At 36.1% G+C, this 16874-nt stretch overlaps 1 protein-coding gene across 6 annotated transcripts in view; it reads right to left on the bottom strand.

Moving 5' to 3' along the window:
* Window positions 1-13978: 13978 nt before the first annotated feature.
* The window catches only part of LOC131077051 (scarecrow-like protein 21), a 35598-nt gene continuing 32702 nt past the window's right edge, over window positions 13979-16874 (bottom strand). For 5 of the 6 annotated variants that reach the window (XM_058014421.2, XM_058014420.2, XM_058014423.2 and 2 more), the window contains one exon: window positions 13979-16688. In XM_058014421.2, the coding sequence (XP_057870404.2) occupies window positions 14646-16331 (1686 nt within the window). In that variant the 5' untranslated portion in view covers window positions 16332-16688 and the 3' untranslated portion in view covers window positions 13979-14645. The remainder of the gene's footprint in view (window positions 16689-16874) is intronic. The other variant, XM_058014425.2, reaches the window with a different exon arrangement.

Raw genomic sequence — 16874 nt, 5'->3', positions numbered from 1 at the left:
TCAGTGCCCTGATTGATTCTGAGATGACAAATCTAATGGGACTTCAGACCGCACATGAGATCTTGGTGAAGCTTGAGATTTTGTATGAAGGTGATAAACAAGTGAAGGTTGCTAAGTTGCAGAGTTTAAAAGGAAAATATGAGATGTTAAGGATGGGAGATGATGAGAACATACACTCTTTCATGGATAAGGTGTATGACCTTGTCCTAGGTATCAGATGTACCGGTGGAACCATTGAGGAAGATGAAATTGTTGCTAAGGTGCTGAGATATTTGCCTCCTACTTATAAACATAAGGTTGTTGCTATTGATGATATATGGAGTGTGACTACAGTGACAAGAGATATGTTGGTTGGAAACATTGCTGCATTTGAGTTGAGTGAGTTTGGATAATCACATATAAAGTATGAGACTCCATTCAGAGCATTTGCATCTATATTCGGTAAGCAGAAATATGATCCTGATGAGTGCAGAATATCTATATATGAAAGAGAGAGAAAAGAGATGGAAGAGCAAGAAAGAGAGCTAGATGAGCTTGAAGCACTGATTGTCGAGAGATTGCCTAAAGGAGCTGGTAAGTATGATGGAAAGTTGCCTTTGAAATGTTTCTCTTGTAATAAGATAAGACATTTTGCTTCTAGATGCCCAGAGAGAATGGCCAAGTATGACAAGCATGATAAGTTTGATAAGCATGATAGGAATGATAGATATGAAAAACATGAGAAGTATGATAAGCCTTACAAGCCTAACCAGAAGTATAGGAATCAGAAAACTGCTATTATGTTGTTGATGAAGGTATTACTGATAAAGAATCAGAAGGAGATGAAGTTGTATTCATTGCCATTAAGGAAGACAGACATGTACCTGTTGATTCCACTAGTTGTACTATTGAGGAGAAAGCTTTAGCTGCTAAAGTTAAAGAAAAAGATGAATGGGTAATTGGTAATGGTTGTTCATATCATATGACCGGTGGTAAAAGCAAATTTGTGAGTATGGAAAGATATGATGGTGGAATAGTAAGTTTTGGAGATGACAAAGCCTGTGTAATCTGTGGGAGAGGTTCTATTTGTTTTGATGGTAAGCATAACACCAATGATGTCTTGTATGTTGAAGGTTTGAAGCATGATCTTTTGAGTGTTGGATAGATGATTGATAAAGGTTACAATCTACAATTCAAGGATGGAAAATGCAAGATCCTAAATGCCTCCAGTATAGAGATTGCATCTGGAACTAAGACTGAAGGTAACATTTTTCATTTGAATGTTGGTGACAAAAGTTGTTTGATTGCTCAAATTGATGAGAGTTGGTTGTGGCATAGAAGAATGTGTCATGTTAACTTTGATTCAATGATTAAGATCAGTTCTACACATGTTGTTAGAGATGTGCCTAAGATTGTTAAACTTGCTAATCTGGTATGTAAGGAATGTCAGTTGGGTAAGCAAACAAGGATTTATTTCAAGAGAAAACAGTATACATCTGATGGACTGCAAGATCTTGTGCATACTGACCTATGTGGACCTACAAATGTTAGAAGTGTGCAGGGTGACAGATATTTTATGCTACTAATTGATGATTATTCTAGGATGATGTGGGTGGTCTTTTTTAAGGAGAAATCATAAGCGTTGGATAAGTTCAAGCTATTCAAAGCAAAGGTTAATACTGAGTCGGGATTGAAGGTGAAGTGTCTGAGATCTGATCGAGGTGGAGAATTTTGTTCTGGTGAGTTCAATTCATTATGTGAGAAGCATGGGATCAAAAGACAATTATCTCCTCCCAAAACCCCTTAGTAGAATGGAGTTGTTGAAAGGAAGAATAGAACTATCTTGGATGTTGCAAGGACTATGCTGATTGAAAGGAATGTTTTGAAGATCTACTGGAGAGAAGATATTAGCACTGTTGTTTACACATTCAACAGAGTTCACATCAAAAGTGATACCGGTAAGACTCCTTATGAGCTTTGGTTTGGTCATGTTCCTACTGTGAGATATTTCAGAGTATTTGGTAGTAAATGTTATATCAAGAGAGATGAGGATATAGGAAAGTTTGATGCCATAAGTGATGAAGGTATTTTCTTGGGATATTCAATAAAGAGAAAAGCCTATCGGTGCTACCAATAAGAGACTGAGAAAGATAGTGGAAAGTGCAAATGTGAAGGTGGATGAAAACCTAGAGATCAGAGCATGTGGTTATGATGATGGTCAGCACATTGCTTTAACTCCTATTCAGACTAAAGAGCCTAAGCAAAATGATCTAGTAGAGATTGTTAATCTGAATGTTCCTGTTGTCAGTGAAGAGGTGTAGGAACCTGATAATCAGAACAATCAGAAGACTTTGAGGTATGTAAGATTGAATCATTCTGAAAATCAGATTATATGTGATAAGAATAAAGGTGTGATGACTAGAAGGTTAGTTGCTAAAGAAGTATGCTTGATTACTAAAGTTGAACCTAAAGATGTTGCTAAAACTTGTAAAGATGAAAGTTGGATGAGAGTTATGGAAGAAGAACTAGATCAGATTGAAAAGAATAATACTTGGGAACGTGTGCCTAGACCTAAGGATAAGAATGTAATTGGTACTAAATGGGTATTCAGGAACAAATTGAATGAAGTCGATGAAGTTGTCTGAAATAAAGCTAGACTGGTCTGCAAAGGATATTTTCAGAAAGAAGGAATAGATTATGAGGAGACTTTTGCTCCAGTGGCCAGACTTGAAGTTGTTAGACTGTTGATTGCTTATGCTGCTTATAAAGATTTCAAGGTATATTAGATGGATGTCAAATCTTCCTTTTTGAATGGTGATCTTGAGGAAGAAGTCTACATTGAGCAACCAGATGGATTTTCATTATTAGATAATGGAGACATGGTCTGTAAGCTGAAGAAAGCTCTTTATGGACTGAAGCAAGCCCCTATAGCCTCGTATGCTAGACTAGATAAATATTTGTTGAAATTGGGATTTACTAAAGGTGTTGCTAACAGTAATTTGTACTTTAAGATAGAAAATGATAACATCATGATTGTTAGGGTTTTTGTTGATGATATTATCTTTGGAGGTGATGATGACTTGAGAATGAAGTTTGTCGGTGATATGCATAAAGAATTTGAGATGTTGATACGTGAGATGAAATTCTTCTTAGGTTTATAGATTTCATAGACTGGAAAAGGTATATTCATATCTCAAACTAAGTGAAGGAATTGTTGAAGAAGTTTGGATTAGATGATTCCAAACCTGTTGGAACTCCTATGGTGTCTGGTTGTAAATTGTCTAAGAATGATGAATCTCTGAAAGCTAATTAGAGTTTGTACAGATCTATTGTTGGTGGACTGCTATATCTTACCCAAACTAGACCAAACATTATGCATGTTGTGTGCATGGCTACTAGATATCAAGTTGATCCGAAAGAGAGTCATGTCACTCTTGTTAAGAGGATATTCAGATACCTGAAGGGAACTGTGGATTATGGTCTGTGGTATCCGAGGAATGATGATTTCATGCTATGTGTCTACATTGATGCAGATTGGGTTGGTGTTGTTGATGACCAGAAGAGCACTAGTGGTGGAGCATTCTTTTTGGGTGAGAAATTGGTTTCATGGGCTAGTAAGAAACAAGATTTAGTGTCCTTATCTACTGTTGAAGCTAAGTACATTGTTGTTGCTAGTAATTGCACTCAAGTAGTTTGGATGAAGCAAATGTTGAAGGATGTCAAAGTTATTTATGATGAGCCTACTGTTATATATTATGATAATTCCAGTGCTATTAACATGTCAAAGAATCTGGTGCAACATTCAAAAACTAAGCATGTGTCAATCAAATATCATTACTTGAGAGAGCAAGTCAGTGAAGAGAAGGTGAAGCTAGAGTATGCATCTACAAAGGAACAAATAGTTGATATGTTCACTAAGCCTTTGCCTGCAGATACATTTATCTATTTGAGAGATAAGTTAGGGGTATCCACCCCTCATGTTGAGAACTAGATGCATTGAGTTGCATCAATCCGGTGGACTTCACAGTCTTGTCCTTTTATCCAGATTGGTGAGTTGGTGTTGCTCCTCTGCTGGAGTAGTCTGTGTTTTGGGGAGAGTGATCCATGTTTCATATTCTAAGGGGGGTAGTATGTTTGGTTTTCTGTTTTGAGATCTTTGGCATTGTTGTCAAAGGGGGAGAGAGATCATGTGAAAAACAGCATTATATGTCATGATCTTAGGGGGAGTTTGTTGGAGATATCTTCTTGCTTTGCATTAATTGTTTTTCACATTCATATGTTGCCATGAATGCCAAAGGGGGATATTGTTGGTCACTGTTGCTACTAGGATATGTTGTTGGCATTGATGTCAACATATTCCTATGTATTGCTCTGGTGATTGTAGATTGGGAAGATCTTATGATCCGGTTTGTAGTATTCGGTATTTTCTCCGATATATTCTGGTATGATCAGATCTTGTGCTGAGATTTTGGGATATTCTTGGGATGGTTTTGTGTATCTTCATTTCAAAGGGATTGTGATTTGGTGCTCCGCAAGTTATCTTTCTTCGTGACAGTTCCTGATTGGTTGTGTTCTTGAGCTTTCAAATCTTGATCGATGAAGATTTGATAAGTGGTGTTGGTGCAGTTATTCATGATGATTCTAACATGCTTGTTGGTGTTTCCTACTATTTGTTTTGGTGATCCGCATTGATCGTTGTGCGAGTTTTTGGTAGTTTCACGTTTGGGAATTTGATTTAGGTCCATGTTATGTCACGTAAACCATTATATTGGTCTGGTGGTCGATCTTTGTATCGTGTGATGTAATTTTGTAATTGAGGGTTTAGTAGACCTTGTTGTCAAGGTTGATGATTTGTATATATAGATGATATATTCATGTAATGTGTGTGTCAATGGTGTGTCTGCATTATCAGAGAGAGGTTTATGTGTGAACAAGTGATTCATCCTTCAGTGTTGTGATTGAGGAGAGATTGGTGTTGTAAAGTAGACATCTGTGCTTAACCAGAACTATAACCAGGCATTTGGAGATATTATTCTTTCAGTTCATTTCTTCTGGATTGTAGTCTGAATCTTGTTGTAAGTCAGTGAGACTTCCCTAAGGGTTGTAGCCTTTCGAGCCATTATCTTTTGAGCAATGAGCTCTAGGCAGGGTGCTTGAATGCATGTGCATTCCCCATTGTAATATTTTCACATACTACTACAGAGTATCATCTTACTATGGGTAGGTTCCCACCATGGTTTTTCCCTTAACCGAGTTTTCCACGTCAAAATCTTGGTGTTGTGTGTTGTGATTTCATTTGCTTATTTTTCTTATTACTATAGTTTATCTGATCTATTTTTATAGTTAAATTTGCTAATCTGGTGAAGACTGATTCACCCCCCACCCCCCTCTCTCAGTCTTCCCTCTTTGTTACTACTAACAAGAGGCTCCAAATTACTCAGGCAGCTCACCATTGATAAGAACAAAGAAGGAAGTAGAAGAGACACAACTCATGATCTAATTAAGCTAATTCATACCAAAACCAATAACAAGAACTTTTTGTAGGAAAGTATTTTGTACCTGATTATAGGCTTTTGTCATATCCATCTTAATGAACATAGCCTTTTACTTAGAAGTTTCCATAGAGTGAATATCCTCGGTGACAATCACAACCCCATCTAGAATTTGTCTACTAGCAACAAATCCACCTTGCTCTTCCAAGTCCAAAGAATTGAGCCATGGTTTAAGCCTTTCTACAATCAATTTAGTAATAATTTTATAAACCACATTGCAAAGCACAATGGGTCTAAAATGGTCCAGACAAGTATGCCCTTCCCTTTTCGAAATGAGGGAAAGGAACGTATATTTCATGGCCCTTAACATTTTTTTATTTCTTTGTGACCCCTACACAAACTCAAAAATATCAAACTTGATAGTCTCCCAAAACTCTTGAAAAAACTTAATCAAAAAACCATCTAGGATTTGGGTTTTCCCTTTTTTCGTTTGAAACATGATCTCTTCCCATTCTTGCAAATATATGGGTCATATAAGAGCCTCATTCATCTCATTTGAGACTAAAGAGGGAATCCAATCTAGAATTGAGATCTATTCATTACTAGCAGGGGGAGAGTCCTCAGTAAATAAAGATGGGGAAAACTAGGGGCCTCCCAAGAAATCACCCTCAGGGAGAAAAGTTGAATCCCCTCTAAGGACACAAGAGATGTAATAACATTTTCAATCCTTCTAGCCTTAACAAAGTTGTTAAAAAAAGTGGTATTTCTATCATCTTCTTGAAGCCAATCAATAAGAGACTTTTGCTTCCAGAAAATCTCCTCACATAACTCCCATTCCTCCAACTCCTTAGAATTTGCATTGTCCTCTCTACTTAAATCCTCTATTAGGACATGATATTGAATTTGGCAAGCGATAGCATCCAAAAAGGATTGAGTTGTCATTTTATTGAAATGAAGGTTGCCAAAGCATTGCCTATTCCACTTTATAAGATTGTATTTCACAAACTCCAATGTTTTAGCAAAGGAATACAATGGTGTTCCATAAGCAAGCCTACCATTATGCAACCACTCAAGAATTAAGTCCTAAAGAGAAAGGTCTTGAATCCACATAAGTCAAAACTTAAAAGAGGGGTTCTTTGAAGCTCTGAAAGAAACAAGTTTGATTGGCTAGTGATCAGAGCCTCTCCAATCTAATATCTCAAAATTGGTAGTCCGCCACCAAAAATCTACCAAGCCTCTCTAAAATAGTATTTTCACCACTTCTTCTATTGTTCTAAGTAAAGATACCATTGTTCAACTTCACGTCAATCAAAATTAGAAGATCCATATTGTCCCTTACAAGGCCAACAGAAAGCTCGGGCCTAAGTATACCACCTCTTTTTTCCTCAATACTAGAAACCGAATTAAAGTCTCCAGCTAAAATCCAAGGAAGAAAAGGAGCAAGAGACTGAACATACCTAACATGATACAAAGCTTAGATTTTCTAAGAAGATCTAAAGGATCATAAACATTAGTGAAAAGAATAGTTTCACTAGAGCAAAAACTTGAAGTCGTCATAGAAATAAAAGAGTGAGTCAAGATCCACCAAATTTGAACAACATTCCTTGGGTCCCAAAAGCAAGCCACGCCACCTGAGCTACCATGAGCCCCAACACATTGACATTGACCATGGGTCAAAATTCTAGGTGCTCTATTCATCATGCCATCTATTGACAGTTTTTTTTCCTAAATGAAGACATATCAAGAGAATGAGTGCCAATCAACTCACAAATAGCCTATTGTCTAGGGATGATACTTGTACCCCTCACATTCCATGATATGACAATAATTTTTTTAGATTGAGAGAAATGGGAGTCAATGGTTTTCACCAACCTAGATTCCACCAACATCTCACAAATAATTAGTTTCACTTTCTCCTGATCTTTCTTATGCCCCAACTTAGAAGATTTCTCTGGGAGTCCTTTTTTAAGGGGCTTTTGTTGCAAACCTAAAGAGTACAAAACTCAACTACTTAAATTACCAAAATTCAAATTCTCGTTCACCTAATAAGGTGGCATATCAACCGAGATTGTATCATCTTTCAAGACTAAAGTCGTGCTTGGTTCTAATGCTTCAAAAACTCGAAGGGGTAAATCTATATCCATCTAAGCATCATGTAAACCAACCAAACACAAATTATGATTATCATTCTCCTCATCTTCTAACAAGGTCATCCTTAAGGACCCAACACCAAAGGGAAACTCAATTGTAATCCCCCATCCTAAACCAATTCCTCCAAAGCATCAAATCAATTGAAGACTCCATAATTTTTCTATCCCCAAGGGTTCTCTTTTAGCCCCTCCCCTTATTGTGTGGCTTAACAAGAATAAATCACTTCTTATCTATGACCCCTCCAAAGAAAGGAGCCTTCCCTTTATCATTCTTAGGAACAAAGTTAGAGAACACACTGACAATAGCAGTCCCTTGGTCGAAATGTGGACACTTCCTTTGCAAGTGACCATACTCATGACAGATATGACATTGAAAAGGGAGAGTTTCATAGTCAATCTATTGAATCCAGGATGAGGATCTAAGACAAATTTCCAAAGAATTTGGTAAAGGGTTTTTCAAATCAATTTCAACACAAATTCAAACATATGAGATTACCTTCCTATCTAGAGTTTGTTGAGCCAAACCAATTAGCTTCCTAAGTAGAAGAGAAATCATATGCAAGATATCATGTGTCCAATACTCAAGCGAAAGTCTTAGAAGATGAACCTACACAAGGACCCTTGATAGGAGCTCCTCAGCAAAATTGAAACCCACATGCCAGGGTTTGATAAAGAGACCAACTTGGTTGTAGAAATATGGTCCCCCCTCAAAAGCCTTATTCCTATCAGTCATGCATGAGACAACCACCAAAAAATAGTTTTTGGCAATCAACATTATCTCCATATCATGGTCGGGGTTTCAAGCCTATCAAGTCTAAGATTCCAAGATCGACACATAAATTTGAAGCCCTGTGAATTTGCAGATAAAATCTTGATTGCTCAAGTAATTGACATCCTCTGTGACCAACTCTAGTTGAATCACCAAGATTGAACGATCTTGGCTTCTCTTCAAGCAACCATTCACTTTCTTAAATATGGGTAAACCATTCACAGAAGAAGAGATCTCATTAGAAGTCATCTTATTCAAGTTTTCCATGGTCTTTGCATACAAAGACAAAGATGGATCTACCTTGCTTATGGCCCTGAAAATCACTAATCCTGGGGAAGCAGCTCGTCATTCTATTAGAACCACCCACCTGAGGGCATAAGAATTAAAAAGTCAAAGATGGAAAAGCAAACTCCACCAAACACTAGAAGAAAGGCCCACATGGACAAAAACGCCTCTTGCCACAAAGAAGGATACCAAAATCAAGTCACACGCCTCAAAGAAGATACCCAAAACATCAAAATACCCTGCAAAAAACACCCCAAAAAGATCCACACCCACCCTACAATCAATCGAAACCCACACCCAAGCACAAGACCAAACGAAAACACCCCATCACAACTCCAAAATGTAGAGAAAAATAAAGAAATGGACACTACTTAGAGTCGTCGTCGCCCTTCGCCTATCCAATCCTTGTCATTATATAATACTATACTATACTACTATTCTCTCCACCCATAAAATTCAAGTTGTTCATACATTGACCTTGCTTGTTCTTATTTTGATGATGCTTTATTCCTTTCTTTATGTAGCGGTCCTCTTCATCCTCGCTCTTTCATTCTTACCTTATGGACATTTAGAAGCAAAATGTGTCATTTTACCACAATTAAAGCATTTGAATGGCAAATTACTTTTATATTTATCAGATTCTTTCTTTATCTTTCTCATGAAGTGAGCTTCTTCTTCATCTACTTCATTACATTTACTCTCACTTGGTTCACATACCTTGTTCTTTCCCTTTCTTGATGCTAAAGGCTACCTCTCTTTTTGATGGCTTGTCTTTGATCCTCATTTCATAGGCAATAAGTGTCCCATGCAACTCATCATTTGTTAATGTATCTAGAATTTTCATTTCTCCAATTGTTGAAACTTTGGAATTAAATTTTAAGGTCAAATACCATAGTACCTTTTGAACAATTACGGCTTCTCAGCTTCTTCACCAAGTCCTTTGATTGTGTTCATGATCTCATCAACAAAAAGAAAATAAGAGGTTATGTTCTCTTCTTTTGTCTTAAGGCTTTTGAATTTTTCTTGATGGGTTTGAAGCTTTTCCTTCTTCACTTTAATATTTCATTCATAGATGTTCTTCAAATTATCCCACATGTCCTTAAATGATTAGCAATACATAAACTTCATGAATTTGGATTTGGATAATCCACACAAAATTGCATGCTTGGCTTTCACATTGTTCTCATTTTCTTTCTTCCTAGCCTAATCTATTGGGGGAGTTGACAGGGGTGTGTAGCCATTTGCCAATGATTGTCGAATGTCATATCCTAGGACATTCAAGTAGGTTTGCATCCTTATGCTCCAAAAGGCATAATTTGCCCCATCAAAGCATGGTGCCTTATTTGATGAGAATTTGTGTCCTTGCTCGACCATTAGTGTTCTTATAGATCTACCTTCAAGCGGGTAGGCTATATCTAAAGGCACCAACTTTGATACCAATCGAAGAGCACATGATTATGCTGAAAGACGGGTGAATCAGTATAATAACAAACTTCTAATTTTCAAAACTTTACTGGTCTCAAAAGAAATACTTCAAAATTTAATCAACCACAAATGCAAGATCTAGCAAGTTGAAACACAAAAAGAACACACAATTTTCATGGAAACCCTTGGGGGAAAAAACCACAACAAAATATTACTTTTGTATTAGAAGCTTCTTACAATGTTTGTAGGCACCAACCCACACGAGACACCAATCCCTTTTAGATGATTTGGAGGCACCGACACACTGGAGACACCAATCCCCACAACTGAACACCAACTCCCACAATTGAGCACCAACTCAATAAGAAGCACCGATATATATATATATATATATATATATATATATATATATATATATATATATATATATATATATATAAAGACGAGGCACCACCCTCCAATATGATAAAGTGATAAGTGTTTGATCTTCTTGAATCAAAATTGATCCACTTTCACAAATCTGCTCAAAAGAATTCTTGAAATTTGCTCATAAACTTCAATAATTTTTGCTCATAGGTCTACAATAATCACTTTAGAATCTGCTCGTTCTTTGACAATTTCTTCTCATAAGGTCTACAATAATTCACCAATAATATCTACTCATAGATCTAAAATAATCTTCATTAATATCCGCTCATTTATGCTCCTTAGATTTGCTCTAAGGTATGCTTAAAAAAATGCTTGAATGCGAATGATATTTAGTGAATTACTTAACTGAATTGACTTCCAAATGATCTCTTATTTATACCAACTCATGCGCCTCTATACCCACGGTTGCATCACTTTATACTAGGTCAAATAAGGCATCAGTAAATGATTTTATTTATATTATTTGCATTATGAAATTGGGTGCCAAAAATACCAAGGGTCAGCCTTAGCCAAGTGTTAATTTATTTTTGTTTTTAAATATTCTTAACGTGGGTCATCCCATTACATAAGATTATTATTTGCAACTTTGAAAATCTTAAAAAACAAGTTAGCCAACATTTAATATTCTTTCTCCCAAGGTCAACCTATGCAAAAAGGCCTCAAAATGATTTTAATTTATTCTCAAAATGGAGCAACTATTTCAAATAGGGGTTGTACATATAATAATATCGCCAATATTTTCACTAGCTTTATTGAGTCTTCTTGACCTTTGAAATCAATGACAACTAACTCTAACAAGGATCTTATACATAAGAGGTTAATAGGAATCATGTAATTATGTTAATCCTTTTTACCCCAATCTTAAGGTGGATTACCAAATGTATCAACTTGCAACATTAAAATAGGGTCAGTACAATGTGGTTCTAAGGCCATTAAAACAAGTCATCGTCATTTTAATTATTGTGAGATCATAGTCAAAAACTAAAATTAGATAATCGTGTCCATAGTTCTTAATATATAAGAGGTCTATATGGCTACATTTTTAACCCACCTCATCCCATAAGAAATATTAAGGTTAAAATATAAGTAACCTTGTATGCTCAAAGTTTGAGCCTTTGGAAAGTGAAATAATTTAATCCTGAAGGATTTATTAAAAACAGAGATATTATAAAAAGGAAAAATAGAACAGCAGAAATAAAAACGGAGAAAATAAGAACTCAATGTGTGTTTTTATTCATCTAGTATGTTGTAAACTCAAGGAACTCCCTATAATATAGCTAATTGATTTGACAACATACTAGAATAATTGACAACAAACCAAACTAAACACATAACTAAAGATCTTAGAGATCCTTTTTAACATATTCATAATCCTAACTAATTCACTTACTCATAAAAATGGCATGATTTAGATAGTTTGGAAATCCCAATTGTTTAAGTCTATTAATTAACTTTATTTGATAGCCATCAGGACCACACCTCCCTTTTTGAGTTGACAAGGTTTCAATTTCTAAAGTTTGAGCAATCTGCATGCTACTAAATCCTATCTTATCTATTTCCATACACTTTTGACAACAGTATCCACCCATGTTAATTCTAATATGAGTAGCAACTACATCACACAACATTGACTTAACATCTAGTTTAACAACATCATTGATTAATTGTTTTTCACATTTAAAATAATTCTAATCAATGTTAAACCTTATAAACCAAATCTCTTTTCACAACAGTATCCACTAGATCACACAACATTAACTTAACATCTAGTTTAATAACATCATTGATTAATTGTTTTTCACATTTAAAATAATTCTAATCAATGTTAAACCTTATAAACCAAATCTCCACATAAAGAAACTGACACTTTTATCCATCCATTTATAACCAAACATAGGGTGGCGCTGTCTATGGGACCCAATAGAATGCACCAACCGCATAGTGTATTTATAAGTCTAAACTTCTAAATACTCTATGGGGCCGGTGCATTCTATCGGCCCCATAGCGAGAACCCCATTGGAATACTTAACTATTGAAGATTGCCAAGCACGTCTTTTCCACGCAACCTGCAGTGTCTCCTCCATGGATGGGGATACCATGCTTATTAATGGCACAGCCTCCCCCCTGCATACCATGCCCCTCTCACTTTTAATGTGTTTTGTCTCCTCACCATTTTCTTTAAATTTATGTTTCCCCCAGTCGACCACCATGGAAGTGGCAGAGGTGGGGAATGTAACAATTTCGAAAAAGGAAGAGCAAATAGTTTAAAAGCAAACCCTAAAGTATATTCAGGTGTATCTAATCAGCAACACATGACATAAAAGAAGAATCCCAAACGCAACGTCCCAACAAAAAATTGAAACTATGTGAGAAAGCAGAAAACCCTAACAGACCTTTGGGGAAAAAACAGTCTAATAGGAACTTGACTTCGGATTGTAGATACAGAAAACAAAATGCCCACTAAAACAGCAGCAGAATAAAATAGTTGTTAGAAACGAGAGAGAAATAAGAGAATCCACAATTTAAAACTAAAGAACATAACATTATAATAAGGCCATGGTAGAAAGGGTTTTCGAGAGAAATGGTAACATGTCCAATCCCTCTCCAGAAGTAAAACAGAACATGCAAGAACTTAGAAATGAGATATAGACAACTAACCCATTCCTGAACCAAGCATAGGAAAGCAGTAATCATTGAAGTTAGGCATTGCCCTTCAAAGACTGGAAATGCTGCTTAATGCATACCATGAAAGAGACATATAGTGTGTATGCCAAATAAATATCATACATTTTTATTACATTTATTATTTATATACTTCTAAAACTCAATATTGATCTTATTTTTGTATTTAAAAGAATTAAAAATATGAATCAAATTCCAATTTTACGAAAACAAAAATCAACTGAAAAAATACAAGAATGTGATTGTTGGAGAAATTTAAGGATCAAGGAGTAAACAGGCGCACTGATTACTAGTGCTGGACATGGGTAACAACACATTAACTTATAAAGTACAAATGGATTTGATTGGTGCTAAACATTATCTGGCGAAATGTTCTCATAAATTTCTAGACTGTTTTTCAAACAGAAAATCCCTCAAAACTATAAATTATTAGGACATGTTACATTTCAAAAAATGAAAAATTCCCAACCAAACATGCTTTAAAATGAATAGCCCGTCAATTCAAAAAGAAGTTCAAAATCATATGGCCTGCATGAACCAAACGTCCAATAAGTATGAGATAATTAGGAAAAACAAATACATCTTTCAATTTTCAGTCCTACAACAAGTACTCTGCATAAGAATCTAAATGGACGTATGTTTGTTTTAATTCTTGTACAAGAAACTGGTATCCCACTAGATGGGGTCTTCTGCAGGTTCAATGGATGTCATTAATATTAACTTAAAATTCTCCAGAGTACATAAAAGAAGAGAAAACAGTGCAGAGCTTGTGTTTATAAGAAGATATTGATGAAATTAGACGACCCAAAAAAGGGGACAAACATCCATGATAATGTGAGAAATTTATGGAACCTTGCATAATATTAATGTTTTATAATGGCGAACAACAGAACCGGCCCTTTTAAAAATATGATCTGATGAATAACGAATAGTTTCATTACATAACTGAATTCTAATATTTTAACATTCTTGCAAAATTGGGATACCAAAAGTTAGTATAACCTAAATCTTTCTGGAACTCAACAGGATCATCTGACTAATCATGATTCTATAACAGACCAAATATTTCGTATTTCCTTTCCATTGTTAGTTTTATGCTTTGTAGGTAAAGGCAAGGGTCTTCTCTTCTGTGGCACTTGTTAGTTTGTTCATTTTTGGAGCTATAGATTGCTCAATGATCCTTTCCAGGCCTGTCCATTTAGCTCATATGGTAATCACAACTCTTTCTTTTGGATTGTGCTGATAGTGGAGACAATCAAATGACAATGCATCCATCAAAGACTGCGGTCGGTTCTATGCATTAAATCCATCATTATTCTAGAATATTTACGAATTTGTACAAAGCTGGATATTCCACTAACTAGGGTCTAAAGACAGTATTGATTATTGCATGAACCTAATTGACTTAACTGTCTTAACAAGAAATAGTTGCCATTAATGCCAGGCAGAAACAGCTACCAACGACCTTTCCAACCAACCCAGATAGAGTACTTCATCCTTTTCTATTAATTTGTAACTCTCACAATAACTTGCCAAAAGAGTTTTGATTGTGATGTTCACATGTGAGCTTAAAGGATGTGGCTTAAACTCAGCCATGGTAAGTCGTGATCTCCACTTCCCAAACACTTCATGCCTAATCACCCGCTCAGCATTCTCACAGGCAATTATATTCACTATGTTACGTGCTAGACAGTTTTCCTCGACATCCACACGGTCTTTGCTATCTCTTGAAAGAGATGCATCCAGAGCTGCAAAAACAGCAGAGTAATAATTCAGTGTCTCCCTGAACCTAGGAAAGAAAGATGCAGTATTGGTGTTAGATTCTTGCTCTACCAGTGTCACCATTTTTGGATTCAGTTTTCTGACCATTTGTATCAGCCGATCACGATGATTATTTGTACTCACACTCTCATCGGGCATTTGGTGAAGTTGAAATGCAAAGTTCACAGCCAATGCCTCCCCATCTCTGACTTCAAGCATGTTAGCTTTAACATCAGACCCTGATAGTGGTAGAGGATGAAACTCAAAAGGAATATTGCAACTTTCAGCAAGCTTTGATAACCTTTGGCCAACTAAATGTAACCTTCCATCTCGAGCATATTCTGATTCAGGATCCTCAATGCCTGTAATTCGCATGTGGGATGGAAGAACTTTCCTTCTGCCCAATGCTTGAATTAAACTTACCCATTGATTGCCTTCAGCAATATGGAAGTCAACTATATGTATTCTATTTTTATCTTTTAAAGCTTCTGCAATAGCACCATTCGCAGCAACATACCCAAATTTGAAGGGTGGGCATGCTGCATTTAAGATTTGGAAGTATGAAATGAATTCTACACTGTCAGGTTCTTTGTATTGCGATCTTTTATAAATTGTTGGCCCTGTGGACCTTAACCGTGCTTCTAGTCCTTCTACCATATATGCACCTAACCTTTGCATTGGGTTACCCTTTATTGATACCCCTTGTCTCAAATGTGCAATCAACTTTTCTGCCTTCACAACATCACTGTTGGCAACAGCTTTTGCACATGCAATAAGCAGTTGTTGTATGTCATCCTGTGGTCTGTTAAATTCTTGAGCTTGTATTTTCATAGTTTTTATATAATTGAAACACCAATCAGAATTTCCTGACCATTTGTGGTCCCCATGGATAGCTTCAACATTACAAGCATCCACACTATCAGAAATGATATGTGATCCCTCTAATCCTTCTAGTGTATGCCTCACATCTGAAATTTTATCAGTACTGTACCTACTTACAGTGGGAGCAGAAGGAATTCTCGGCACATGGATATCCTGTAAATAACAAGATTGTGGTTGAGATGAAATTGAGCTTCTGTGGGAGAGGAAATTCTCAAGATATGGAGTAACACGAGGTGAATTCCCATTGAACCGAGGAAGAGCCTCATAAAAGAATTCTTGTCCTTTCAAAGACACGTTTATCTGTGAAATGCTTGGGAAAGAGACATGAGTCGATTGATCCTTATCACTTTTGTAAGATTCTGGACACAATTTAATGTGAGACAAACTTTCTGACCCAACCTCCTGTGGCGGAAAGGTAGAAATAGGGGACCTCTTTTGAATCAATTTTGGAGCTCTCCCGATGCATTCATGTGCCATGAAGGATGTGCAAAACAGAATTTGTGAATCTCTAGGAGGCCTGAACTCTATAAACAAATTCTCAAATGCTTACGAGGATGGCTCTCTAGAATATATTGAGAGTTTAGGCAAATTTAGCAAATGTCCAGATTGTTTCACTTGCTATATCAGAAGCTGGGACAATGCTCTCAAAGAATCAACTATTGACTCAAGCTTTTATAATATCCTCTGCCTGATATGTGGCACAGATTTTAAAAACAAATTTTCACTGGAAGATCACACCAGCCCTTAAAACTTGTATTGTGATTAATGTAGTTTTCGCTGCTATCTTTCTTCAATGCAGAAACAGATTTTCTCATAAGCATTGCTTTTTATAACCTGTATACCACCATGAAGACCAGAACAGAAATCAGTTCTAATGTCAATCACTTTTGTTCTACACATACATAGTCAAATGGAAATACCAAATAAACTAGGGCAGATCCTGTAAGACTCCCCAATGTCAGAACCATCATTAAAAGATGCCGCATGTAAATACATGATTAAGAGACACAAAGCAAAACT

The sequence above is a fragment of the Cryptomeria japonica genome, chromosome 9, assembly GCF_030272615.1.
Source record: "Cryptomeria japonica chromosome 9, Sugi_1.0, whole genome shotgun sequence".
Taxonomy (NCBI): Eukaryota; Viridiplantae; Streptophyta; class Pinopsida; order Cupressales; family Cupressaceae; genus Cryptomeria; species Cryptomeria japonica.
This window is presented reverse-complemented; position numbering and strand designations above follow the sequence as displayed.